This window comes from Macaca thibetana, chromosome 14 (genome assembly GCF_024542745.1).
Source record: "Macaca thibetana thibetana isolate TM-01 chromosome 14, ASM2454274v1, whole genome shotgun sequence".
Lineage (NCBI taxonomy): Eukaryota > Metazoa > Chordata > Mammalia > Primates > Cercopithecidae > Macaca > Macaca thibetana.
The window spans coordinates 8,924,008-8,950,585 of NC_065591.1; the positions used below are offsets into that span (position 1 = coordinate 8,924,008).

Genomic DNA, 26,578 nt, shown 5'->3' on the forward strand with positions numbered 1-26,578 from the left:
GGAACCCCAGAGCCCCTCCTGGGCAACCTGGGCCTGGCAGTACTATAAGCCACCAAGACAGCTTCACTCGGGTGCTCCATGGGCATCAAACTGGCCGGCCTGAGGGCTGCACACCTCGATACACGTTTCACGAAAACCAAATATGCAGCCTGTAATCAACTCCTGGACTGTCACGGACACACCCTCATTATTTCATATCATGAGCCGCCCCAGAGTTTGTTAGAAACTGATTTTATTAATAAGTCACATGATACAAAAGAATGAGAACATTCAAAGAATGAGTAAAATCCTGCTGTGTCCCAAAGGACAAGCAGAAAATGTTAAGGCACAATGGATGCTCAGAAAACAAGAAGCTGAAGGGAAAACACGTCATCTGTGTCCTCAGACACACACACTCCAACCCACCACACTGACACGCCCTTGCCCGCCCATCAGATAAGAATTCACCTGGAATCAGCTGGGGGCGGTGGCTCACGCCTAGGATCCCAGCACTTTGGGAGGTCGAGGCAGGCGGATCATGAGGTCAGGAGTTCAAGACCAGCCTGACGAACATGGTGAAACCCTGTTTCTACTAAAAATGAAGAAAGCAGTGGGGCGTGGTGGCGCGCACCTGTAATCCCACCTACTCAGGAGGCAGAGGCAGGAGAATCGCTTGAGGCAGAAGTTGCAGTGAGCCAAGATTGTGCCACTGCACTCCAGCCTGGGTGACAGAGCAAGACTCCGTCTCAAAAAAAAAAAAAAAAAAAAAAATCACCTGGAATCAAAGCAGTGGGGCTGGGACAACCTGCACTGGAGCCGCCAGAACAGGTGGGCAGGCGGCTTGGTGAGACCAAGCAGCTCCGGGAGGGGAGACGAGAACTGGCAGCTGACATGACCCTGTGGCCAGGACATTCCAATAGGCTAGGGGCACTTCCCAGGCCTCTTCTTTCCGCCTATTATTTTAACAAAGTCCATGCTGCCGGAAGGCAAGCCCACCTCAAAACACCTGGCACATTCACAAGCTACCAAAGAGAGGAGGGTGAACGGGCTCTGATACTTGGAGAAGCTTCCTCTCCCACGGCTTTCCACCGGCAACAGAAGACAAAGGCAAGCCCTGTGCTGCCACAGGAAGTCCCAGGAAGCACCTGTGAGACCCGCACACCCACCTCGGAGGGTCCCAGGGCTGGGAAAGCCCTCCTCTCGGGCTCAGCTCATCTGGGACAAGACAGAGCCCCTGCTGCCCGGAGGGCAAGCTGGGACCAGAGAAGCCAAGCACCCACATCAAAGTCATCTTTCCAAGTGTCCTCGAGAAAGAGACTGTCTTGTGTAGCCCAGGCTTTTCTGGGCGTGCACTGGCCCCAGAGGAATCCATGGCGCCGCCTGGGAAGGAGCGCGCAGCAGAGGTTACCCAAGGGGCTTCCTGGAGTTGCCCCGGCACAACTCAAATGACCAAAGACCAAACTGAAACCTGAAGACCCAGACACAGGGAGGAGAGGGCAGGTCTGGCCAGTCCGCTAGGGGAGCTGCCTGGGCTCCAGGGAGTGCCCACCCGGAGATTTTCAGTTTTTCAGACTGTGAGTGTGGGTCTGCAGGCCAGGTGGTCCACAGGACAGCCACCTCCCAGCAGTGACATCACCAAAGACTACCAGAAAGGCATGCTCCTTCTGGTGTCTCATGCCTGCAAAGGAGACCCAGAACGAGGGGCACAGGATCCCAGGTAGGGTCCTGCCTGGCTCCCTCCATTCCTGATTCAACTAGGGAGGTGTGGTGGGGGCCCTCACCGTGTTTCTCTCCTGGTTCAATCCAGAGAGGCCCCTCCCACCCTCCTCAGAGTGGTGGCCCAGCCTGGCAGGTGGCCCTGGTGGCCGGGGGTGGAGCACCAGCAGAAGGCAGGCAGGAAACTGGTCATCCAAGTACAGGGGGTGGAGCACTAGCAGGAGGAAGGCGGGGACTGGTCACCCAAGTTCAGGGAAGAGGTCAAAGGCACACACTGGACCTTCAGGTCCCAAACCTCAATCCTTGGTCCTCTGCCACTGGAGCTGCCACCGGGGTACTTTGGAACAGGGACACTGCCCATCTTGAGGTGGGCACAAAGGCATGTTTCTAGGTGAGGTGGCAGCTGCAGCTTGATCAGATGGTCCTGAGATAGCAGCAGGGCCCAGTGTCTGGGGGAAGGGCGGGCAGGCTGCAGAGGGGCCCTGCGGAAGGCCCTGGCCAGCTTTGCACAGCCCGGGGCCAGTCACTTCTCTGTGGTCTGAGAAATTTGCTGAGGCAGCCCACCCCATGTGCATGACCCATGAGACTGCTGCAGCCAGCCCCTGCCCCTCAGGAGGACAGTGCCGGGCCAGGGCCCCCAGTTGCCCTCCTCCTGCCGGGTGCGGTGTCCTCAGCCCTGCTCCAGGCTGTCGCTGGGTTGCACCACGGTGTAGCTCCCCTGGCCCAAGGACAGCTGCCGGCTGAAGAAGGACGTGGTGCGCTTCGGCTTCACTCGCCTGATCCCCTTGCCTGCGAGGGAACGGGAGGGCACACTGAGCAGAGGTGCTGTCCCTGTGTGATGGGGCTCAGGCCCAGGAAGCCGGGTTCTGGATCCAGCATGACGGCTCCTTCCAGAGCCTGGTCAGACTGAGCTCTCCTCATCCGAGTCTCAGCCCCCCTCAGCGTGCTACAGTATACCTGAGCAGCGCTCCCTAACACTGCCGACCTAAGGTCATCACAAACAAGGAAGGTCTTCATAGCCAAGAGAAGCCTGGGGAGATGCGACAGCTAATGCAGTGTGGGGTCCTGGTGGGATCCTGGCACACAGGAACATCTGGAAAACACTATGGAAATCTGACTTTGGCTAATAATAGCAATACCGGGTCATTAATTAAAACAAAAGTACCATATTGCTGTAAGATGTTAGTTTTTGTTTTTTGTTTTGTTTTGAGACGGACTCTTGCTCTGTCACCCAGGCTGGAGTGCAGTGGCGTGATCTCAGCTCACTGCAACCTCCGCCTCCCAGGTTCAAGCGATTCTCCTGCCTCAGCCTCCTGAGCAGCTGGGACTATAGATGCATACCACTACGCACACTAATTTTTGTATTTTTAGTAGAGATGGGGTTTCACCATGCTGGCCAGGATGGTCTTGATCTCTTGACCTCATGATCCACCCGCCTCAGCCTCCCAAAGTGCTGGGATTACAGGTGTGACAGGGCCACTGCGCCTGGCTAATTTTTGTATTTTTAGTAGAGATGGAGTTTCACCATATTGGCCAGGCTGGTCTCAAACTCCTGACCTCATGATCCACCTGCCTTGGCCTCCCAAAGTGCTGGGATTACAGGTGTGAGCCACCATGTCCCACCTTTGTGTTTTTTGTTTTGTTTTGTTTTGTTTTGAGACAGGCTGTGTTGCTCAGGCTGGAGTGCAGTGTTACAATCATGGCTCACTGCAGCCTTACCTCCTAAGCCCAACTGATCCTCCCACTTCAGCATCCCCAGTAGCTGGGACTACAGGTGTGAGCCATGGCTAATGTTTTTTTAGTTTGTGTAGAGACAGGGTCTTGCTCGATTGCCCAGGCTGGTCTCAAACTCCTGGGCTGAGGTGAGCCTCCTGCCTCTGTCTCCCAAAGTACTGAGATTACAGGTGTGAGCCACCGTGCCTGGACAAGACGTTAATAATAATTTTTTTTTTTTTTAGACAGGGTCTCACTGTCACCCAGGCTGGACTGCAGTGTTGTGATCATAATTCACTGAAGCCTTAACCCTTCTAGCTCAGGTGATCCTCCCATCTCAGCCTCCCAACTAGCTGGGACTTCAGGTGTGCGCCACCATGCCCTGCTAATCTTTTAAACAGAGATGGGGTCTTGCTATGTTGCACAGGCTGGTCTTGGACTCCTAGACTCAAGCAATTTGCCTGCCTCGGCCTCCCAAAGTATTGGGATTATAGCCATTTCACCTGGCCAAGATGTTAATTTTAAAGTCAAGCAACAGAAGAAAAATGAGCAAAAGAAATCATCAGTAATTCAGGAAGGAAATCTAAATATGATCAAGCATGTAAAAATTTGCAATTGGCCAGGCGCGGTGGCTCACCTGAGGTCAGGAGTTCGACCAGGCTGGCCAACATGGCGGAACCCTGTCTCTACTGAAAATACAAAAATTAGCCGGGCATGGTGGCAGGCGCCTGCAATCCCCGCTACTCGGGAGGCTGAGGCAGGGAGAATCGCTTGAACCTGGGAGGCGGAGTTTGCAGTGGGCCGAGATTGCGCCATTGTACTCAAGCCTGGGCGACACAGCGAGACGGTCTCAAAAAAAAAAAATTTCCAATCTCACTGTGTTCAAACACCAGCCCAGACAAGTTTCCTTTGGCTCGGAATGATTACACTCATTGTGGGTGAGGGCATAGGAGGCAGATGCCATCTTCTCTACTGTGGAGGGTACACCTGGGTACAACCTCTCTGGAAGGTGGCAGGTATGAAAAGCCTCTTCAAAATCAGCATATTGCCCAGGCATGGTGCTCACATCTATAATCCCAGCACTTTGGGAGGCCGAGGTGGGAGGATCATTTGATCCCAGGAATCTGAGACCAGCCTGGGCAACATAGTGAGATGCTGTCTTGACAAAGAATTTTAAAATCAGCCGGGAGTAGTGGCTCATGCCTGTAGTCCCACCTACTCAGGAGACTGCAGAAGGAGGATTGCCTGAGCACATAGGAGGTAGAGGCTGCAGTGAGCCTTGACTAGGCCATTGCACTCCAGCCTGGGCACCAGAGTGAAACCCTGTTTAAAAGAAAAATCTGCACACTTTTACAACAGCAAGGCCATTTCTAGGAACGTATCCTGAGGAAACAGTTCAGATTCTAAGGAAACACTTTGCCGTAGATGTGCTGTTTAGAAGAGCCGAACGCTGAAAACTGTAATGCCCACAAGCAGAGGACTGGGTGAAAATGAGTGTGCTAAAACTATGCTAAGAAATGCCACACGGTGGTCCAAATTACACTGAGAAAAAGTTTGCCTTTTCTGATTATACAACTTATTCTAGGGCCGGGCACGGTGGCTCACGCCTGTAATCCCAGCACTTTGGGAGGCCGAGGTGGGCAGATCACCTGAGGTCAGGAGTTCGAGACCAGCCTGACCAACATGGAGAAACCCCATCTCTACTAAAAGTACAAAATTAGCTGGGCATGGTGGCGGGAGCCTGTAATCCCAGATACTCAGGAGGCTGAGGCAGGAGAATCGCTGGAACCCGCGAGGTGGAGGCTGCGGTGAGCCGAGATCACACAACTGCACTCCAGCTTGGGCAACAAGAGTGAAACTCCGCCTCCAGAAAAAAAGAAAAAACAATTATTCTAAAAATTACAAAACTTGTAAAAGATTTACGTGCTCCAAGAAGTACGAAGAAAAAGTCAAAGCTACAGCCGCTGACGGCCACAGCTGGGCCCTCCCGCCTCATGTGCGTGGCTGCGCACATGCTGTCCTGTTACTCATTTCTTTTTTTCTTTTGAGACAGAGTCTTGCACTGTTGCCCAGGCTGGAGGGCAGTGGTGTGATTGCGGCTCCCTGCAAGCTCCGCCTCCTGGGTTCACGCCATTCTCCTGAGTAGCTGGGACTACGGGCGACTGCCACCACGTCTGGCTAATTTTTTTTGTATTTTTAGTAGAGACAGGGTTTCACCGTGTTAGCCAGGATAGTCTTCATCTCCTGACCTTGTGATCCGCCCGCCTTGGCCTCCCTAAGTGCTGGGATTACAGGCGTGAGTCAACGCGCCCAGGCTACTCATTTTTCTTTTTTGTTTTTTGAGATGGAGTCTCACTCTGTTGCCCAGGCTGGAGTGCAGTGGTGCAATCTCGGCTCACTGCAAGCTCTGCCTCCCAGGTTCACGCTCTTCTCCTGCCTCAGCCTCCCGAGTAGCTGGGACTACAGGCACCTACCACCACACCTGGCTACTTTTTTGTATTTTCAGTAGAAACGGGGTTTCACCATGTTAGCCAGGATGGTCTCGATCTCCTGACCTCGTGATCTGCCTGCCTCAGCCTCCCAAAGTGCTGGGATTATAGGCATGAGCCACCGCGCCTGGCCTATTTATTTATTTTTTGAGACAGAGTTTCATTCTTGTTGCCCAGGCTGGAGTGTAGTGGCGTGATCTTGGCTCACCGCAACCTCTGCCTCCTGGGTTCAAGTGATTCTCCTGCCTCAGCCTCCCAAGTAGCTGGGACTATAGGTGCCCACCACCACGCCCAGCTAATTTTGTATTTTTAGTAGAGATGAGGTTTCTCCATGTTGGTCAGGCTGGTCTCGAACTACCGACCTCAGGTGATCCGCCCGCCTTGGCCTCCCAAAATGCTAGGATTACAGGCGTGAGCCACTGTGCCCGGCCAGGGTATTCCTTTTTAAAAATAGGGTCTCGGGCCGGGCATGGTGTTTCACTCCTGTAATCCCAGCATTTTCGGAGGCCAAGGCGGGCAGATCACGAGGACAGGAAATCGAGACCATCCTGGCTAACATGGTGAAAAGCCATCTCTACTAAAAATACAAAAAATTAGCCGGGCATGGTGGCGGGCACCTGTAGTCCCAGCTACTCGTGAGGCTGAGGCAGGAGAATTGCTAGAACCGGGGAGGCAGAAGTTGCAGTGAGCCGAGATCACGCCACTGCACTCCAGCCTGGGTGACAGAGCGAGACTCCATCTCAAAAATAAATAAATAAATTAATTAATTAAAAAAAAATATATAGGGTCTCATTGTTGTCACCCAGGCTGCAGTGCAGTGGTACAATCGTAGCTCACTGCAAACCTCCAACTCCTGGGCTCAGAGATACTCCTGCCTCATCAGCCTCCCAAGAAGGTGCACTACAGGCATATACCATCATGCTCAGCTAATTTTAAGTATATTTTGTAGAGACAGGGTCTCACTCTGTTGTCCAGGCTGGTCTTGAACTTCTGGGCTCAAGCGATCCTCTTTATCTTGGCCTCCCAAAGTACTGGGATTACAGGTGTGAGCCACTGTCCCCTGCCTGGGTACTGTATTTTTACCAGCTGCACTGAACACCCCAGGATGTGGTCACAACAGTGATTTACCCAACGCTTTATTTATTTATTTCTTTATGAATGAGACGGAGTCTTGCTCTGTTTCCCAGGCTGGAGTGGAAAGATGCAATCTCGGCTCACAGCAACCTCTGCCTCCCAGGTTCAATCAAGCGTTTTTCCTGCCTCAGCCTCCCAAGTAGCTGGAATTACAGGTGCCCATCACACACCTCGCTAACTTTTTTGTATTTTTAGAAGTGACAGGGTTTAACCATGTTGGCCAGCCTGACCTCAGGTGATCCTCCGGCCTCGGCCTCCCAAAGTGCTGGGATTACAGGCGTGAGCCACCGTGCCCTGCCTACCCAACACTTTAATAACAGATGTTGAGTAGTTTCCCGGATCACATCCTGGACAATGCTGCAGAACACGTCGTGACGTGGCAGTGAGAAGGGACAGGAAAGGCACTATGGCCAAGGCCCAGGCTTGCCCTGCTCACAGCTGGGTCCTGAGATGGAGGCCAGCTCACACTGGGTCTGGAGCTGCTCTGCAATGCCTGTCCTCAGGAACGCCCCCCGGCGTGTGCATGTGCATGCGTGTTTGTGTGTGCATGTGCACAGAAGGGCTGCTCACCGTCCTCCACGTAGTCGATGGTGGAGAGATGCTGGATCCGGCTGGACACCACGCTGCCCTGCCTCCGCAGCTTGGGGCGCTGAACAGGAGCCGGTGAGGAGCTGGGGTCCGAGGGCGGGCCTGTCGCACTGTCCTGGGGGCCTGCGGGCTCCGCCACCTGGCTCAGTTCAATGCAGTACTCAATGAGGCTGCTCATCAGTTCGGCCTGGGGAGGAGGGAGCAGTGTGATGCCTGGCCAGACCCCCCTTCCATGCCTGTTGCTGAGTCTGAAATGAGCTCTGCTCTCTGGTTGGGGAAGCAGGGGAGGGGACACACATCGCTCGGGAGGGAGGGAGTGGGGAGGCGGGGGAGGTGTCCCACTTGGATGACTGTGAAGGTGAGTCCTGGTGGATGAGGAGGGGTCCCCAGGTCTGGGAGTTCGGGTGGGAAAGAAAGAACATTCTAGTCAGAAGGCGCAGCCCAGGAAGGCTGACCCTGTGGGCAGAAGAGGTGGGGAGGGAGGGGGAAAGGAGCCCGGCTGCTGCAAAGAGGAGGAAGAGTGGGGAGGCGGGGCGGGGAGGCAGGTAGTGCTGGCTGGGAGGAAAACCTGTAGCCAGGAGGAAGGGGCGAGATGTCACAGGGCAGGGGCGGGCGGCTCCCCGCCAGCACATTCTTCAAAGGTGACTCCTACTCAACAGGTGTGAAGCATGAGGCACACTGACAGAAAAGATACAGCAGCCGGGTACCAGCAGGCACAGCTGGGCGCCAAGGACAAAGCCCTCAGGGGTCTGAGGGAGTCACAGACAGAGGGCATCAAGAGGGTGGTGCCCCTTAGTCAGGACACAGGTATTTCCTGAGTGCCTCCCCCGTGCCAGGCACTGCTGCAGGCCTAGGACAAGGTGAGTCCAAGTAGACAGGAACGGTCACCTGTGCTCCTGACTGGTGGGGCCGGGTCAGACGCCGGGAGTGGCCCTGCGGAGACTAGCCTGGCTCCTGCCTTTCTAAGGGCAGCCACAACCCCTCTGGGTGGGTGAGGAGGGGGCACTGCTGCCCGGCCCAGAAGGAAGAGCAGAGGCCTGGTGGTCTCTCCGCACTCCCCGCCCTCAGCTCAGTCCACCCGCACTCCTCTGCTCACCGAGTGGACTCCACCAGCCAAAGGGCAGTGGGCTGGCGAGGGGACGGCAGCTGGTGGGGACGGAGTCCTGAGCTGCAACCCTAACAGGGAAGCCTTCTAAGTTCCCTAGAACAAAAACTGCACAGCAACATGCCTTTGAGGCTCAGGGAGCCTGCCGTTCACATGCAGCTGAAAGAGGAAGTTCCGTTGAACATCCGTCCAAGAAAAAACTCAGCAAGCCAGGGTCAGAAAGGAACTTCCTCAACCTGATTAAGCACATCTCTGAAGAACCCACAGCAAAATCCCACGTATTCAGTGAAAGACAATGCTTTCTCTCAGGCCGGGTGCGTCAGGGACGCCTGCTCACACCTATCCATCCTACACTGGGGGTCAGAGGCACTGTCAGGCAAGGCAAGCAAGAGGTACAGATAGGAAAGTGAGACCCAGCTTTCCCCACTCACAGACCACATGACTGTCCACATAGAAAGTCCCAGGCCAGGCCAGGCGCCATGGCTCATGCCTGTACTCCCAGCACTTTGGGAGGCTGAGGCGGGTGGATCACCTGAGGTCCAGAGTTTGAGACCAGCCTGGCCAACATGGTGAAATCCTATCTGTACAAAAATACAAAAATTAGCTGGGCGTGGTGGCAGGCTCCTGCAATCCCAGCTACTCGGGAGGCTGAGGTGAGAGAATCGCTCGAACCTAGGAGGCGGAGGTTGCAGTGAGCTGAGATTGCGCCATTGCACTCCAGCCTGAGCGACAGAGCGAGGCTCAGTCTCAAAAAAAAAAAAGGCCCAGGCAGACACAGGGGCTCACGCCTGTAATCCCAGCACTTTGGGAGGCCAAGGTGGGAGAATCATTTCAGCCCAGGAGTTCAAGATTAGCCTGGGCAACATAGTGAGACTTTGTCTCTACAAATATAATAAAATAAAGTTAGCCTGGCACGGTGGTACACACCTGTGGCTTGGGATGACAGCTTGAGCCCAGGAGGTTGAGGATGCAGTGAGCTATGATTGCGCCACTGCACCCCAGCCTGGGTGACAGAACGAGAGTGTTTCAAAAAAAACAAAAACAATTGGCCGGGCGCGGTGGCTCACACCTGTAATCCCAGCACTTTGGGAGGCCGAGATGGGCGGATCACGAGGTCAGGAGATTGAGACCATCCTGGCTAACACAGTGAAACCTCATCTCTACTAAAAATACAAAAAATAAGCCAGTTGTGGTGGCGGGCACCTGTAGTCCCAGCTACTCGTGGAGGCTGAGGCAGGAGAATGGCGGGAACCTGGGAGGCAGAGCTTGCAATGAGCCGAGATCGTGCCACTGCACTCCAGCCTGGGCGACAGAGTGAGACTCCATCTCAAAAAAAAAAAACAACAAAAAAAAACACAATTATATTTCTATATAAGGAAATGATCAATTGGAAATTGAAATTAAAAACAGTGGCATTTACAGTAGCACCGAAAGAAAGACAGGGATAAATCTAACAAAAGAAATAGAAGCTTTATATGCTGAAAACTATAAAATATTAATGAAAGAAATCAGAGACAAATAAATGGAGATACAGAAATAAATGGAATGGAAGACTTAAGAGGTCAGTTACCTCCAAAGTAATCAATGCAATCTCAATAAAAATCCTAGGCAGCCTTTTTTCGGGGGGAGAATCGGGGAACGTCCTAGAAATCAACAAGCTGATGCTAAAACTTCTATGGAGCCGGGCGCGGTGGCTCACACCTGTAATCCCAGCACTTTGGGAGGCCGAGGCGGGCGGATCACAAGGTCAGGAGATCGAGACCACGGTGAAACCCCGTCTCTACTAAAAATACAAAAAAAATTAGCCGGGCGCGGTTGTGGGCGCCTGTAGTCCCAGCTACTCGGGAGGCTGAGGCAGGAGAATGGCGTGAACCCGGGAGGTGGAGCTTGCAGTGAGCCGAGATCGCGCCACTGCACTCCAGCCTGGGCGACAGAGCGAGACTCCGTCTCAAAAAAAAAAAAAAAAAAAACTTCTATGGAAATGCAAAGGAACTGGAATAGCTGAAACCATTTTGAAAAGAACAAAGTTCTGAACATCAGTCTACCTGATTTCAAGACTTATTATAAAGGTTCAAAAATCAATATATCATGTGATTATTAGTGAAAGACACACATAGATCAGTGGTTTAGAAGAGGGAATCCAGAAACAGACCCATATATGCACAGCCAATTGATTTTCAACAAAGAGGTCAGGGCAATTCAATGTCTGTTTTTCTTTTTTTTTTTTTTTTGAGATAGAGTCTCACTCTGTTGCCTAGGTTGGAGTGCAGTGGTACCATCTCAGCTCACCACAATCTCCACCTCCTGGGTTCAAGTGATTCTCGTGCTTCAGTCTCCCAAGTAGTAGCTGGGATTACAGGCGTGTGCCACCACACCTGGCCAATTCTTCGTATTTTTCGTAGAGACGGGGGTTTCGCTATATTGGCCAGGCTGGTCTTGAGCTCCTGGCCTAAAGAGATCCTCCCACCTTGGCTTCCCAAAGTTCTGGTTTTACAAGCATGATCCACCGTGCCCGCCAATTCAATGTCTTTTCAACAAATGACACCGAAACAATTGAGAATCTGTAAACACAAACATGAACACTGACCTGTATATCACACCTGATGTAAAATATTGACTGAGATGGCTGGTAGGCTTATATTTACACAACTTCCACAAGAAAACGTGACAAAATCTTTGTGGTCTTGGGTTAGGCAAAATTTCTTAGGAAACAAAAAGCATAAACCAGTCTCCGTCTCAAAAAAAAAAAAAAAAAAAAGAAAAGAAAATTGTGAACTTTGAACATAAAGGTGAGAATATCTTGGAGTTCAAAGCCATGAGGCAGGGACAGGAGTGCCCTCGAGGGGGGCCAGGAAAACGGGGAGCAGCAAGGGAAGCTGGGGGAGGAGGTGGCTGGTGGGGGCGGAAAGAAGCTTCCAGGAGCGTGTGGTTAAGCTGAGAAGGGGGAGGGGCCTCCTGTGGCAAAGCCGAGGCCCATGGGTCTAGGAGCAGCCCCCAGCGTGGGAGGCACAGGGGTGGGGTCTGGCTGTGAAGGGAGGGGTGAAGGTGGGGAAAGGCACCAAAAGGAAGCTGGAGAGGTGTGGGATGAAGGATCCAGAGAGACCCAAGATGAAGGCAGGACGGGGTGGGAGCAGTCCTGAAAGGGCCCTGCGGCAGGGAGGGGCCTCTGATGTGACCCAAGTGGGAGAGGAAGGGGCAGGGGAGGGAGGCTGGGGTGGAAGAGGTGCTTGGTGCTGAGTAAAACACGCCGAATGAAGGGGAAAATCAAACACAGCCTTGGAGAGGCCCAGTGCTTCCACGCCCACCGTGGGTGACTGTGAGCAGCGTCACAACAGCACTGCTCTTGGGGACAGGAGGGGAGGGTGCAGGCTGGTCTCAAAGCACTGGGCAAGCCCTCAACAAACAGCTGCCAGAACCCACAGCTGCCACCGCCACCGGTGTGGAGTCCGCAGACCAGGCCTCCTGACCTCCCAGGGCGGCTCTGGGTCAGCAGGAGTCAAGGCACCCCTTGTACCCAGGCCGCTTTCATCCTCAGGCCCAAGGCAGCTTCTCACCTCCTTCCCTGCCAGCCTGGTGCCTCTAATCGTCTGGGACCCAGGACACCTGGGCCCGGCCTCCCCACCCGTGTGCAGGCACCACCCGCGCTACCTGCTTGGAGTAGATCTTGAGGAGCTTGTTGACAGGCGTGCCCTCGCTGTCTCCGTCGAACTCCAGCCACAAGATGGGCTCCTCCTCCTCGGGGGAGGTGTGGTCCCACGACAGCTCCTGGAAGCGCAGGCCCAGCAGGACATGCTGGCCAGCAGGAGACACAGAGCCAGGCTTGACCCCTGGGCAGAGGTCTGCTCCCCACCCCATCCCACTCAGACACCACCAGGAGGGGACACCTGGCCAGGGTGTGGGCCTCTCCAAGGCTGAGTCTACATTTGTTCGTGTGTTTCTCTAAGGAGAGAGCCTCAGCTTTCATCAGAGCCTTCCGGGGGCTGCGGTCCAGGGTGGCTGAGATCCCCTCTCCCACAACAGTCCCACCAGCGGGCCAAGCCCCTGACAGCTGGGGATGCACATGGGAGAGGAGGCAGGTGGGGAAGGGGAGCCTCTTCTATGAGGTCGGGGGTGGCATCTAGCATGAGGCTGAGCTGGGCCCTGCCTCCCAGGGCACAGATGGCAGGAGGGGCTGAGGTCCCTCTTCCGGGACAACCAGAAGCCAGTCAAAACTCCTCTGCTGGCTTAGGGGTGAATTTCTGCCAGGGACGGGTAATCTGCCCCACGGGGCTGGCTGCTGATGCGGTCCTCTACCCAGGGCTGGCCACCAAACGCAGGAAGAGGACATGGTCAGCCGAAGAGGGCTCCCCCGCAACAGGGTCTTCTGGAGCACCAGGCTGCTCTCTAGCCATCAGCCGGGCAGAACAGAGGGCCCTGCTGCCCTCCCTCCACTCAGGGGTGGAAGTCCCAGCTGCGGCCTCCCCTGCCCCGGCCACGCCACAGCCTAGCATGTTGGGCAAGAGGACCCAGGATCACCCTCAGGGGCTACAAAGACATCTGAGGGAGGCAGGGTCCCTCCCAGATAGTCCACCCACCTTGCCCCCAGGTCCCCACAGGCCCAGAGGAACCAGGAAGGCCTGAGTCAGGAGCACCCTCCCATCCTCTCCACCCTGGAGGAGCTGGGGGCGGTACCTTCTCTCTGCTGTCGATGACGTGCACGCCTTCCAGACTGATGGCCACAGAAACTGGCTTGCGCCCACCCCGGTGCAAAAAGCCTTGGGTCGGCTTGTCAACCTCGCCGTGGAAGAAGGCACATCTAGGGAGCAGACTGGGGTCAGCCTCTGGCCGGCATCAAAAATGCTGAGGGAGGCTGCTCGAGGCCCCAGCCTGGGCCCTGAGAAGCTTCTGCTGTTTGGGTGACTAAACCCGCTCTGGGGAAGGGAGAAACGGAGGTGGGATGAAGGGGAGGCTTCGTGGGGAGACAGCATCTGAACTGGCAGTGTGTGACTGGAGGGAGAAGGGCCTGATGGCACACAGAAGGGTGGGCACTGCAGGCGGAGGGAAGCGCGTGGCCCCAGGCGTGGAGCTAACCAGTCATGTGGGCCTGGCACTTGGTCTGGGGGCCAGGGCTGCAGGAGGCAGCCAGGAGAGCCGGCTGGCCACTGTCCAGGCAGACACCTTTCAGCAGCAGGGGCCTGCTGGGAAGCGCGAGGAGGTGAGGGGAGTGGCTCTAGGGCTCAAAACTGAGAGAGCTGCCGCCTGTCCCTCCTGCAGCCTTGCCTTCTCCCATCCCTCGGGTTCACCCTTGCCCTCACCACCCACTGAGCCAGAGCCCAAGTTAAACCCCGCTCTCTCCACGCAATGGGACGGAGCCGGAGACCAGCACAGGCCACCTTGAATCCTAGGGCCGTCCGCTCCAGACTCCTCTGGAAGACTTCTGTCCCCCAGGCTCAGCTGATGGCCAGACCTCCGATTTCACTGAGGAAACCGAAGCAGCCAGGAGAGGGCCACCTGCCGGTCAGCACACATGGCTGTCACCTCCTCCTCAAAATCACTACAAGACCTGTTTCTTCACCCCATTTTACAGCAGGGCTGTGACAGCTGGTCACACTCGCTGTCTCCATCCCTGCTCACGCTCGCCCACCAGGCTGGAGCCCACATCCCTCGCTGGCTGCCAGGAGGACAAGCGGGACGTGCGCTCGGAGCTACTGCGGGTGGAGCCCTCCTGCCTTGCTAGGGGCCCAGGGCCCCTTCTCACCTGGCCCACACTTGCCTCCCAGCATCTCTCCAGGCTTCAGGTGCCATCCATATGCATAGGATTCACCAAATATGAGCTCCAGTTCAGACTGCACTAGACACCAGATGCCCACTCAAAGTTGCCAGTGGGGCGCCTAACAAGCATCTCAAAATCAACATGTCCAAAGCAAGCTCCCAGCCAGGCACGGTGGCTCACGCCTACGATCCCAGTGCTGTGGGAGGCTGAGGCGGGAGGATCACTTGACCCCAGGAGTTCCAGACCAGCCTGAGCAACAGGCAAAACCCCGTCTCTACACAAAATACAAAAATTAAGCCGGGCGTGCTGGCTCCCAGCACTTTGGGAGGCCGAGGCGGGCGGATCACCTGAGGTCAGGAGTTCGAGGCCAGCCTGGCCAACATGGTGAAGCCCCGTCTCTACTAAAAATACAAAAATTAGCCAGGCATGGTGGTATGTGCCTATAGTCCCTGCTACTTGGGAGGCTGAGGCAGGAGAATCGCTTGAACCCGGGAGGCGGAGGCTGCAGCGAGCCAAGATCATGACATTGCACTCCAGCCTGGGCAACAAGAGCAAAACTCCATCTCAAAAAAAAAAAAAAGCCAGGCATGGTGGTACACACCTGTGGTCCCAGCTACTCAGGAGGCTTGCTTGAGCCCCAGAGGTCGAGCCTGCAGTGAGCTATGATTGTGCCACTGCACTCCAGCCTGAGTGACAGAGCAAGACCCTGTCTCAAAACAAAAACAATCACATTCCTAAACTTTCCCTGACCGCTCCACAGCACCGCCCCCAGCTCAGCCGATGACGAAACCATCTGCCAGGGGCTTAGGCCAGTCCTCTCTGCCTCCTCTCCTTTGCTTCGTCCACTGCACATCCATCTGGCAAATCCTGTCACTCTGCCCTCAGATGCCCTGCATCTGACCATCTCGCCTGTTCTGACCACAGGGCCCGAGCCACACCCCACCCTCTGGTCTCCTGGCTGCCGCCTGTGCCCACTGACAGGCTCTCCTCAACCTCTCTGTTCTCGTCTCTCTCCACTAGAACGTCAGCTTCACCAGGCAGGGGCATGGTGTCTGGCTCAGAGCGGCCTCCAGTGCCCAGGGAGCGCGCGTGCAGTAGGTGCACAGAGCTGTTTGTTTGTGTGACAGACACAGCCGGCTGAAGGCGAGGTCGGCCGGGCCAGTGACCAGGTGACTGTGCCAGGTAGGAGGAGAGGACCCGTCCAAAGGGTCCCAGCCCCTGACAGGGGAAAGGGGAGGAGGACAGGTGCCCAGTTTGGGATGGTGGGGCCTGAGGTGCTCGGGACAAGACACCACTTCATGGGGACACAGCTCAGCTGGGGCAGAAGTGGGCTCACTGGCAGCTGTGCTAGCAAAGCCCAAGGACAGTCTGCGGGGGGTTGGGGGACCGCGGTGCTGTGCCTCTCACCCGTAGAAGGGCAGCTCGTGGCACTTGAAGAGGTAGGCACGGTAGTGGGTGCCCAGGGCGGCCTCGCACCCGCCGTCGCTGCCAACCTCCTGCACCTGGCGGTAGGCGTTCAGCAGGCCCTGCTCGCCGGGCCCGGCCCTGGTCCCGCGGCCCCGGAGGGCAGCAAAGAGACCCTGGCCCCGCTTACAGAGGTGGGCAGGGAGGAAGGAGTCCAGCTTCTCCCTGTGGAGGAAGGAAGACGGGTGCTAGCAGCCCAACTAGAGGTGCCAGGCTCACAGGGGAAGGCGGGGAAGCAGGGCTGCCTGGAGGAAGCGGACACACATCTACTTCCAAATCAGACGCTGGGTAAGGAGCCCAGGAGGAGACCCAGGCACCAGACGGAGGGGGTTCGGTTCTCGGCCCCTCTCTGTAGGGCAGACTCCAGGGCTGGCCTGCCTCTGCCACGAGCAGCTGTACAGCTGGTGAGAGGCACCTCCTGTCCTGCTCCCGCTTCCTCTGTAGAGTGGGGATGGTGACGCCCCCACCTGTCCTGGGTGAGCTCCCCCGGCCCTAAAACCTGACAAGCTCTCCAAGTGCAGGCCAAGGACTGTGATGGGGCTCCCTATGAGGCCCACCTGGGGCTGTCCCTCTGCCCATCCAACCTGAGGTCACTGTCTGAAGCCAAAGGCTCATCCTGCAGCTCCAGATGCCTGCATCTCCAGCCAGGAACAGGAACCCGGGCCCCCCCTTTCCTGCACTTCCCACCAGTCCTGCCTTAGCCAGCAGCCTCTGCACTGCAGCCCCATGTGCGCCAGGGTCCCCCACAGGGCCTGGTCCTGTCTCCCAACCCTTCCTGCCTCCTGCCTGGTTGGCTACCACATACCCACCCAGGAAACTCATAGCAGCCGAAGGGACAGACTTCGCCCCCAGAAAGGAAGGAGCCCACCACCCTGAGCGCACGCAGTGTGCCCCGCACTGCAGAGGTCCCCCTACCCCCACCTGGAAGGGCACACAGACACACAGGGCAGCCAGGCAAGTGAAGGAGGCCCAGGAGGCGGGCCCAGGTCTGCAGCTCACAGCGAAGGCGAGAGGCTGAGGGAAGATCTGGAGGCCAAGCAAAGAGCCCCCACCCGCCTGGAATCAGACTGCAGCTGGAGGGTTTCAGAGCAATGTCTGTGTCACCAAGTCAGGACCGCTGGGATTTCTGAACTGGTGGAACTTTTATAACCAAAACCGGTGCAGAGGTTTTAATGCTCTCAATGCTTTGTTCTGCCAGATAAAAACGTGAAAACGCCAATCTACAACCAGCACAGGCTCACAAAAGAAAGGGCATCTCCCCCCGACACACGAAGCAGGAGAGGCCCTGGCATAACCGCAGCTGATTCCCCACCTCAGGCAGCGGCTACTGTGTGGGCTGGGGACCAGCCATCAGATAAGCTGCAGTCAGAGCGCTCAGTTCTTTTTTTTTTTTAAAGACAGAGTCTCACTCTGTTGCCCAGGCTGGAGTGCAGTGACACACTCTTGGCTCACTGCAACCTCCAACTCCCGGGTTCAAGTGATTCTCCTGCCTCAGCCTCCCGAACAGCTGGGATTACAGGTGCACACCACCACACCTGGCTACTTGTTGTTTTTAGTAGAGATGGGGTTTCACCATGTTGGCCAGGTTGGTCTCGTACTCCTGACGTTAAGCGATTTGCCTGCCTTGGCCTCCCAAAATGTTGGGATTACAGGCGTGAGCCACCATGCCTGGCCCCTTCACTGGAATTATTTCTAAACCTCAGGATAATCCTCCATGGAGACCAGAGACTGGCCTGGACTTTGGCAGGGCAGACTCAATCCTCACCACCCAAGGCCCTGCTAAGTTACACAGCAGAGAGCTCAGCTCTTGGAGAAAGGGCTGGGGGGTGGACAACCAGCATGCTGACTGCCTGGGGAACATCCCAGGAGTCTGGAACTAAGCTGGCCTGTTACTGGTGACAAAGGGTCAGTATTTGGTTGGTCTCTGGCTGTGACTCCAAAAGCCCAGCTCTTCTGACCTCGGCCGGAGGCAGGGCTCCAGATTCTTCTCCCAGACTTCACTTCACCTGAGGCTCCTACCCAGGGCAGGTGAGGAAAAGGAGGCTGAGGGGCAGAGCAACTGCCTAGGGCCAGAGTGAGCATGTGGGGCTGAGGCCTCCTGACTCCAGGACCCTGCCCCAATTTGCGAGACCAAAGACTGCTTGTAAGTTTGAAGACTGCTTGTAAGTTCGATTCCAAGGACAAACTCCCCCATCCAGCGCCCCCGCCTCAGGTCACACAGGCCCTCACCTCAGGGCGCAGGCTGCCGGCTGGCCGGGCTGGTAGGGCCCGAGCTGGACGCGGCACACCAGGGCGCCCAGAGCCTCGCAGTCCTCCACGTCGCACGGATACCGCGCGGCCAGCACGTTGCCCTTGGCCTCCTCATAGAGAAGCCGCAGGACCTCCTCGTCGCGGATCTGCAGGCGGGTGTGGCAGGGAGAGCCGCTCAGCTGGGCTGGGGCGAGGTGCGAATGTCCAGAGGTCTAGGGACAAGGAGGCTGGGCACAAGGGGCTGGGCCTGGTGGGGCTACCAGGGCTCCTGCCTCACCTGGAGCTCCCGCCGCTTTGGGAAGAATACGTTCCTCCGGAACTGCAGGAAAGGCTCATCTGGGGAGACAGGCTAGGTCACTGCCAGGCATCCCCATTCTGCTTAGCCCTCCCCTCTCCCCTGACTGGCCCAGGCCCCGGCCACCAACCTCACCGACCCCGGCTGAGAAAACCGGAGGGCTGTGCAGAGGGTGGGGTGCGCAGCTCATCCCAACGTGCCCCCGCAGCTCCCAGCCCACCCCCACTGGGGCTTCTCTCAGGGACCCCGTCCTCCCCTGCCAGTGGCGGCTATCGGAGCCTGGGGGAGACGCAGGCCCTGCCCCTCAGTCAGGGCAGCTCCTTGCTGGCAGGGCCCTGGCTGGGCTGGGAGCCAGAGCTGCAGACTCAGGTGGTCCTGAGACAAGGACAGGCAGGCAGCAGCACCGACCCATGGCCACGTCGTCGTCCGGGGCACTGGTGAAGCGCAGCAGCAGCTCCGGCCACTGGCGTCCCAGCTTGTAGGGCTGGTGCTTGGGTTTCAGCTGCACCTCTGCAGGACGAGAGGGGGAGCGGCCCATGCAGCCTCCGGCCAGTCCAGCGGCTGCCCTCCCACCTTTCACACTGCATAGCATGACAACAGTCACAACCAATAGTAACTGAGCAGGTGCCAAGGGTCCAGAGCCATTTACTCTGCAATAACCCTATCTCCCATTTCACCCATGGAGCAAACGAGCCTCAGAGAGGTCAAGTTCCTTGTCCAAAGTCACACAGCAAGCGACGAGGGTCTGGCTCCAGGCACAGCCAGCCACTAACTGTTCACTGCAGCCCCGGGGCAAGCTGAAGCTGGAGGCTATGGCCGAAGGAAGGTGCTAGGGCACAAAGGAACCCGCAATGCCATCAGGAAGCAGAACCTGAAATTGGCAACTGGGGCCCAGAGACCCGAGGGGCTGCCTTGCCCTCCCCCTGGCAGAGCCTGGGCCTCCCCGTCGTCACTTCCCACCCCCAACACCTCCAAGGAGCTCTAGCCGACCTTCCATCCTGCAAGCTCTGCACCTCTGTGGCCCACCCGCAACCCAGCTCCTGCCTGGCCCTCCCACCTTATCTCCTCTCACTGCCTCTCCCGCGCTGCTCCTGCCACCCTGGCCTTCTTAAATCTCCTGACTTGAATCTCAAGTCATCCCCAGCTTGCTTGTGCCAAGGCCTCTGCACCTGCTGTTCCTCTTTTCCTGGACTCCTTTGTCCCAGATCCTCCTGTGGCTGACTCAGGTCTTAGTTCAAGGACCGCCTTCCCTGGACCCCTAACTACTAAGGCAGCCCTTCCTCAAAATTTACCATCACCCCGATGGCGCCACATCTGTTTGCCTTCACAGGCTGATCACTACCTGACATTCCCTGCTGCTGCCACCCACAGGGCTGAGGACTTGTCCACCGCTATATCCCTGGGGTGCAGTGACCTCACCAGGGGTTGGCAGAATGACCAAGTGCACCAGTCCAGCCCCATGCCACCAACGCTCCGGACCCAGGACTCAGTGCCTCAGGCCAGGAGGGACAAAGCCTTTCAGCTCACACACCAGCACCCACCAAAAAAAAGTGGCCATGGGGGTCTCTGCCTTTGAGAGGTGTGAGGCCACTTCCAAGTTCATCCAGAGATGTATGGGGATGTCTGTCACGGGGGTACAGAAGCCAGAGCTTGCTCCAAGCCTCCTGAGCCCTGCCTGATCCACATCTCCCCGCTCTACCCTTCCGTGGTCCCCACTGATGGCCGATCGCCTCTCCTGCTGGCCTGAGGCCAGGGGTCCTCATCTCTGCTCTTTGGGCTATCTGGGCCTTCCACCTGGAAGAGCAGTCACAGCCTCCAATTGGGCCCCCTTCCCACAGCCCTTCGACTCATCCCTGCATCCAGCCTCTGCAGCCCTTTCTTGTCCCATCATTTTTCTTGTCCCATCATTTCTGGTCCCATCATTTCTGGTCCAGATTTCCCAGAGGCTCCACAGCCCTCCTTTACAACCTAAACCCTGGGCCCCACCCATGTCACCATCTCCAGTAGGGAAACACCATTTATTTACCCCCAGTAGTCGCCTCCCTATTGACTGGGTGAAAGGGCTCCATCAACTCCCCTCATAGAGTCCTCATGCTCTCTCTGTCTGGAAACTCAAAGGATGTCAGGGTTGGAGGACACGGAGATCACCCACTTTACAGCGGGGAAACTGAAGCTCGGGAAGGCACAATGCCTGAGGCCACATGGGGCTAGTGGCTAAACCAGGAACAGAGCTCTGCTTCCTAAACCTCCCTTCACCATACTTTAGGCTCTAAAGTTCCAATGGTGGTTGGGCGCGGTGGCTCACGCCTGTAATCCCAGCACTTTGGGAGGCTGAGGCGGGTGGATCACTTGAGGTCAGGAGTTCAAGACCAGCCTGGTCAACACGGCAAAACCCCGTCTCCACTAAAAATACAAAAATTAGCCAGGCGTGGTGTCACTTGCTTGTAATCCCAGCTACTCGGGAGGCTGAGGCAGGAGAATCACTTGAACCCAAGAGGCAGAGGTTGCAGTGAGCCAGAATTGCACCACTGCACTCCAACCTGGGCAACAGAGTGAGACTCTGTCTCAAAAAAATAAAAAATAAAAAATAAATAAATAAAATAAAGTTAAATTAAGTTCCACCAGTGCCTTCCCTCCAGTATTCCCAGCATCTAGAATACCACGTAGCCTGAGAGAGGCTTTGCACGTCCTCGTGGAACGAGCGCAGTAACTGACTAGATGGGGCCTAGAGACACCCTGGAGATAAGGATGCCCTTCCTGCTGTCTACAGCCCAGCCCTGACCAGCCTTAACCCCAAGCCCCAGCAGCTCAAAAGACTCCTTCCTGTCTTCAGTGCAGTCCCAGAGACTTCCAGATGGGGCCTTCCTGCCTGGAGGCTGTTGTCTAAATGGGACGGAAGGTCCCTGGAGCCCTGTTCCATGCAGAGCGACAATGGCATTGAGAAGGCTAAGTCCTGCCAAAACATCCGGTATGAAGGGCAGCTCCAGAAGCCGGCGCCCCTCCCTGCCCTTGCAGGGCACTCGCGGCCCTGGAGCATCTGTCACTGGTTCACCCTATCAGGAGTGTGGGGACAGGGGGGCAAGGGTTCTGGGAGGCCCAAGTCACAGCTGAAGTGGCTTTTCAACCTCCCTGAACCCAGCCTGGGAACAGAGTGGGTGCTGACTATGTGCCGGGGTCTTCTGCCACCATCCTCCTGCGTGGGCTGGGCAACAAAGCAGCCCATTCATGTCAGTTCCAGCCTCCGGCTGTGGGAGAGCGGGAATGTGGCGAGGAGGGAGCGGGGACGGAGGAGGTGAGAGGCGGAGACAGGCTGCCCAGCAGGCTCGGGGAGCTTCTCGAGGCAGGGCAGGGGCCGACCCATGCAGAACTGTACCCCTAGCTTTCAGACACAAACCAAGGGGCCCACAGTCCTGAACCGAGGCCCGGAGGTGAAGGGGAGGTGACTGGGCTGGGCATGGTGCGGCCGAGGAGCCGGGGCAGCAGGAAGAGGATGGGCGAGAAGCTCTCAGCAGCAGCTGAGCAGGAAGCTCCTACTGGCAGAGGGGAGGGGGTGGAGGGGAGGATAAGGGTGGGGAACGGGGGTGCCAAATGTTCGCTCTCCCCCCACCAGCAACCGCAGAAGACATAACCCTTGGGCCTGACCCAGGCTGTCCTGGGACTGGTCACCCCCTTCTTGCCTGCGTTCCTCTACAACGAAGGGAATGTGTAAGCTAAGAAAACTCGCCTGACCACGGCACCGATTTACTAAACAACGACATGGGGCAGCCTCTTCCTTGACCCCCTCCTGTGCGAACCAGCAGGCTCAGAGACCCTGTTCACTGAGGGACCCCGGGCTGAGGGTCCAGAGAGCCACTGCCCCCAAGTCCCTCCATCTTGCAATCTCAGCCTGAAAGGGCAGGATGTGGGTGGTCACGAGGCCAGCCAGGCAGGGCTGGAGGCCCCCCTCCCAGAGAAGTCAAGTCTACTCTTCCCACCCTCGCTAAGAGCCTCAGGGTCAGAGGGGCCTATTTCCTGGGCCATGTCCCTTCTCCTCCCTGTCCCCAAGGAACAGAAACAGTTCAAAGAGGCTGACCAGGAAGCCACTCAGGTCTGAATCTGTCTTGCTCCTGCCACACAGTGGTCTCACCACCTTAACCACAACTTCCTCATCTCCAAGACTGGCCTGGGCCTGAGGATAAGGTGAAATCAAGGCTCCCAAACACCACCCAGGTTGTGGCAAAGGTTATGCTCGGCAGACAAGGCCCCCTTCCTCCCTCCCTCCTGCAGTACCGTTCCCAGACCGCCCAGCCCCAGCACGACCTGGGGGGCAGGCGTGGCCACCCCTCCACCACCAGCAGAAAGACAGACAGCAGGGCCAGGAGCGGGGGCCTTCTCAGGGCTCTAGGTGCTTAGATGGGTGGACAGCTCAGGATAAACCCAAGTCCCACCTTCCCCCATGCGCAGTGGCCAGCAGCTCCAAACACTGCCCCTCCCTCCTGTACTGGTCAGTGCTCTTCCAACCCTCCAGCCTGGGCTCCTCACTGCCAAGCCTTACCCAGCAGAGGGGAGACCAGCCAGAGCGCGAAGACATCCAGGGCAATGTCCGGGAGCTGCAGGACCTCGCGGACGGCGCGGTGCAGCTCATGGGCACTGAGCGAGGGTAGGTTCTCCACAGCCAGGGGCACCACTGTGTCATCCGCCAGGTACACCAGCACGTCAGCCGCTGTGATGGAGGCCAGGCAGGCTCAGCTGAGGCCTCTGCCTGGCACAACCAGGCCAGGCCAACCAGGTACCCTCTACCACCCACTGGGGCTGGAGCCCCCACCCTACACCCCTCAGGGGTGACCAGGGCTACACTCCTGAGACAAGAGTCCACGCCAGAGGCAGAGCCCCAGCAGCCCCAAAAGACCCTATCATGGCTGCTGTCTATTAGTGCTTCCTTGACGCCCTCAAACCACCCAGAAACCCAGTAACTCCTGCCCAGAGACCAGCCCCACCCCAATCCCCCAAGATTAAAATTAAGCCTGGCCATTGCAAACCTGCTCCTCACCGCCATAGCTGCCCCAAGGATTCAGCTGTTCTGCCCTGAACAAGAACATTCCACAGATGTGAAATTACGGCACAGAGAGGGTGAAACCATCCTGAGGCTATGGCAGTCTGTCTATCTGTCTGGCAGCAGCGAGAGCTGATAACCCACTGCTGTCCTCAGGCAAGTCTCTCTCTGACTCAGGCTAAGATGGGAAGAGAGGATTCCTTAGGTCACCCAGGTTAAAGCAAGTTCTCAGCTTCCTTAGGACTCTTCAAGTCTTAGGACTCTTTAAGCCTCAGGAGTCAATACTGGGTCTTTCAGGTCAGCCTGAAGCAGCCTAGGGAAGAACAGCCCAAATAGCTGAGAGTTCCCTGTGACAACTTGTGGGTTCCAGAGCCAAACGGAGACACCTAGAAGAGCAACCAGATTCAAATCTCCATCCCTGGGACTGCAGGCAAGGCGAAGGAACGCCGAGCTTTGGGGCCGACATACTCGGGTTCCCATCCCTGCCTGGTCGCTGGCCAACTTCAGCGAGCCAATTTAAGTGTCAGTTGCCTCATCTGTAAAAGTAGAGCTAATACTCCTCCCTCCAAGAGTGTGTGGAAGGGCACGGTTTCTCGTCTACACAAGGGAAGGTGCTTCTTGGACCCCCAGTCTGTTATGCTCCAGCAGCTACTCTCAGAGATCAAAAAATCACTTCCAGGAGGCTCAGGTTCAGATCCACTTCACAGGCAAGGAGAACTGAGGCACTGGAAGCTGCAGTACGTGATCACCTGGACAGCTTCCACAGCCTGCCTGCGACTTAACCTCCCTAGGGCCCAGTTTTCTCCCTATCAAATGAAGATCATGATCCCTGCTTTCTTTTTCTTTTTCTTTTTTTTTTTGAGATGATGGAGTTTTACTCTCATTGCCCAGGCTGGAGTGCAATGGTGCAATCTCAGCTCACTGCAACCTCCGCCTCTCGGGTTCAAGCGATTCTCCTGCCTCAGCCTCCTGAGTAGCTGGGATTTCAGGCATGCGCCACCATGCCCAGCTAATTTTGCATTTTAAGTAGAGACAGGGTTTCTCCATGTTGGTCAGGCTGGTCTTGAACTCTCGACCTCAAGTGATCTGCCTGCCTCGGCCCCCCAAAGTGCTGGGATTACAGGCGTGAGCTACCGTGCCAGGCCTGATCCCTGCTTTCAAAAGGCTATTTGGGAGAAAGAAATGACACAGGTGGGTGCGGTGGCTCACACCTGTAATCCCAGCACTGTGGGAGGCCAAGGCGAGCAGATCACGAGGTCAGGTGATCGAGACCATCCTGGCTAACACGGTGAAACCCCATCTTTACTAAAAATACAAAAAATTAGCCAAGAGTGGTGGCGGGTGCCTGTAGTCCCAGCTACTCAGGAGGCAGAGCTTGCAGTGAGCCAAGATCTCGCCACCGCACTCTAGCCTGGGCAACAGAGCCAGACTCGGAAAGAGAGAAAGAGAGAGAGAAAGAGAGGAAAGAAAAGAAAGAACGAACAAACACAAAGAAAGGACACAGAGAAAGTGAACGTGTCACTTTTCTATGTTGCCCAGGCTGGTCTCGAACTCCTGGGCACATGTAGTCTGCCCACCTTGGCCTCCCAAAGTTCTGGGATTACAAGCGTGAACCACATCAGACCTCACTTTTCATTCATACAATCTCATTTGAATTTCACATCTATGTTAAATAAGCTCATTTTACAAATGAATGTGAGATTCACGAGGACCCAACCTGGCCAGTAAACTAGTGACAGAGCCTCTGACTTCTGTGAGTTTTCCACATCTGAATGTACCTTATTATTTCTTAGTTGATACATAAATTATCTTTAATGAAAAAGAAGACAAGCCAGAGCCACTTCTCCGGGGCTAGGGTCCCAGGAGGGTGTGGAAGAGAGGAGATGCGAGCGGGACCCACCTCGGGCTCCCACGGAGGACACGCTGCTTCGGTGGGACCGCTCAGCGGGGCCGGGCTGCCCGGTACTGCCTTCTGTCCCGTCCATCTGCAAAGGCAAAGAGAAACAGCAGTTACCGGGAGCCAGGGACGGGGGAGTTGGAGGTCTCCTCAAGCTCTCAGTGAGGACGGTAAGGGGTCCCGGGCTGGGTTCGCAAGGTTGAGCGGCGCTGCCTGGAGGGGCCAAGAGTGCAGACCGGGCACTGGTGGGAGGGGTGCGGGTTGCTACGGTCAAGAACGGAGGTCGACCGGGATGCCCAGGCAGGACAAGGCGCACCGCCAGCCGGGGACGGGGGCCCGGGCCAGACGTCGCCGTGCTCTCACCACGCAGGGACACAGAGCCCGCCACCTGAGAGGCCAGGCTCCTGCCCGGAATCCTGCCCCGCCGCCAAGCCCGCCACCGGCCGCACTCTGGCTCCCGCTCAGGATCCAGCTGTCCGGGAAGCTACGCGGAAGCTGAGGCTGGAGGAAGCGCGGCGCGCGAGGCCCCGCCCCTCCGGCCGACGGGAGCCAATGGGAGCCCAGGGCCGCCCCGCGCGGCCCGCGCATGCCCGGACGCCAGCCTCGCGTGTCTCGTCACGCCCGTGGGGTGGTGGCGTCACGTACAAGCCCCGCCACCACCCGAGTGATCCAGGGCTAGTTTCCCCTCACAAAGGCCCCGAGTGTTGGCCTGTAAGAGGGTTTGGCGAAGATTCGAGAATCAGGGTAGGGGCGTTGGCATGCCCACGCTGGGACTTCAGGCTAGTTCCCTGCCTGTGAAATGGACACTTCGTGGCACGTGCCAGGGATCCACGCGGCGCTGGCAGTGGCCTGTAACTCGTAGCTCTCTCAGCAGTGGTCAGGAGAATGGGTCCTGGCCCATTCTCATCCTGGACAAGTCCCTTCTCCTCTGGGCCTCAGTTTTCCTCATCTGTAAAATGAGAAAGTTGAACTCAAGGACTCCCAAGGACTATCTCTACTCTCAAATGATTATTAATATATGTCTATGTCAGAAAACCAGGACAGACACTCTGTTTTTCTAGGGAGCAGTCACGTGAGCCCTTGCAATCTTATATAACAGCCTAGGAGACCTTGAGGTGTTCCCAGGCTGGGAGGAGACTTGGGGCCCCAAAGAGGCAGGTGTGA

At 56.6% G+C, this 26,578-nt stretch overlaps 2 protein-coding genes across 4 annotated transcripts in view; both read right to left on the minus strand.

Annotated features, from left to right (window-relative positions):
* SCYL1 (SCY1 like pseudokinase 1) overlaps positions 1–20,469 on the minus strand; it is a 148,208-nt gene extending 127,739 nt beyond the window's left edge. The window contains exon 1 of the mRNA XM_050757119.1: positions 20,466–20,469. The gene's annotated coding sequence lies outside the window, so the exon portion shown is untranslated. The remainder of the gene's footprint in view (positions 1–20,465) is intronic.
* On the minus strand, positions 216–25,962 carry FRMD8 (FERM domain containing 8). Of its 3 annotated transcripts, none has more exons than XM_050757219.1 (11): positions 25,778–25,962; positions 25,418–25,502; positions 23,020–23,187; positions 18,894–18,995; positions 18,468–18,526; positions 18,170–18,336; positions 15,884–16,105; positions 13,396–13,519; positions 12,373–12,516; positions 7,602–7,806; positions 216–2,484 (listed from the first exon to the last, which is right to left on the minus strand). In XM_050757219.1, the coding sequence occupies exons 2-11, from the start codon at positions 25,500–25,502 to the stop codon at positions 2,366–2,368; spliced, it is 1,395 nt and encodes a 464-aa protein (XP_050613176.1). In that variant the 5' UTR covers positions 25,778–25,962; the 3' UTR covers positions 216–2,365. The 3 variants fall into 3 exon arrangements, with proteins under 3 accessions (XP_050613176.1, XP_050613177.1, XP_050613178.1); XM_050757220.1 differs by lacking the exon at positions 216–2,484 and adding an exon at positions 6,728–7,174 and having other exon boundaries at positions 25,778–25,935; XM_050757221.1 differs by lacking the exons at positions 216–2,484; positions 7,602–7,806 and adding an exon at positions 10,697–11,285 and having other exon boundaries at positions 25,778–25,935.
* Between the last annotated feature and the right edge of the window lie 616 nt (positions 25,963–26,578).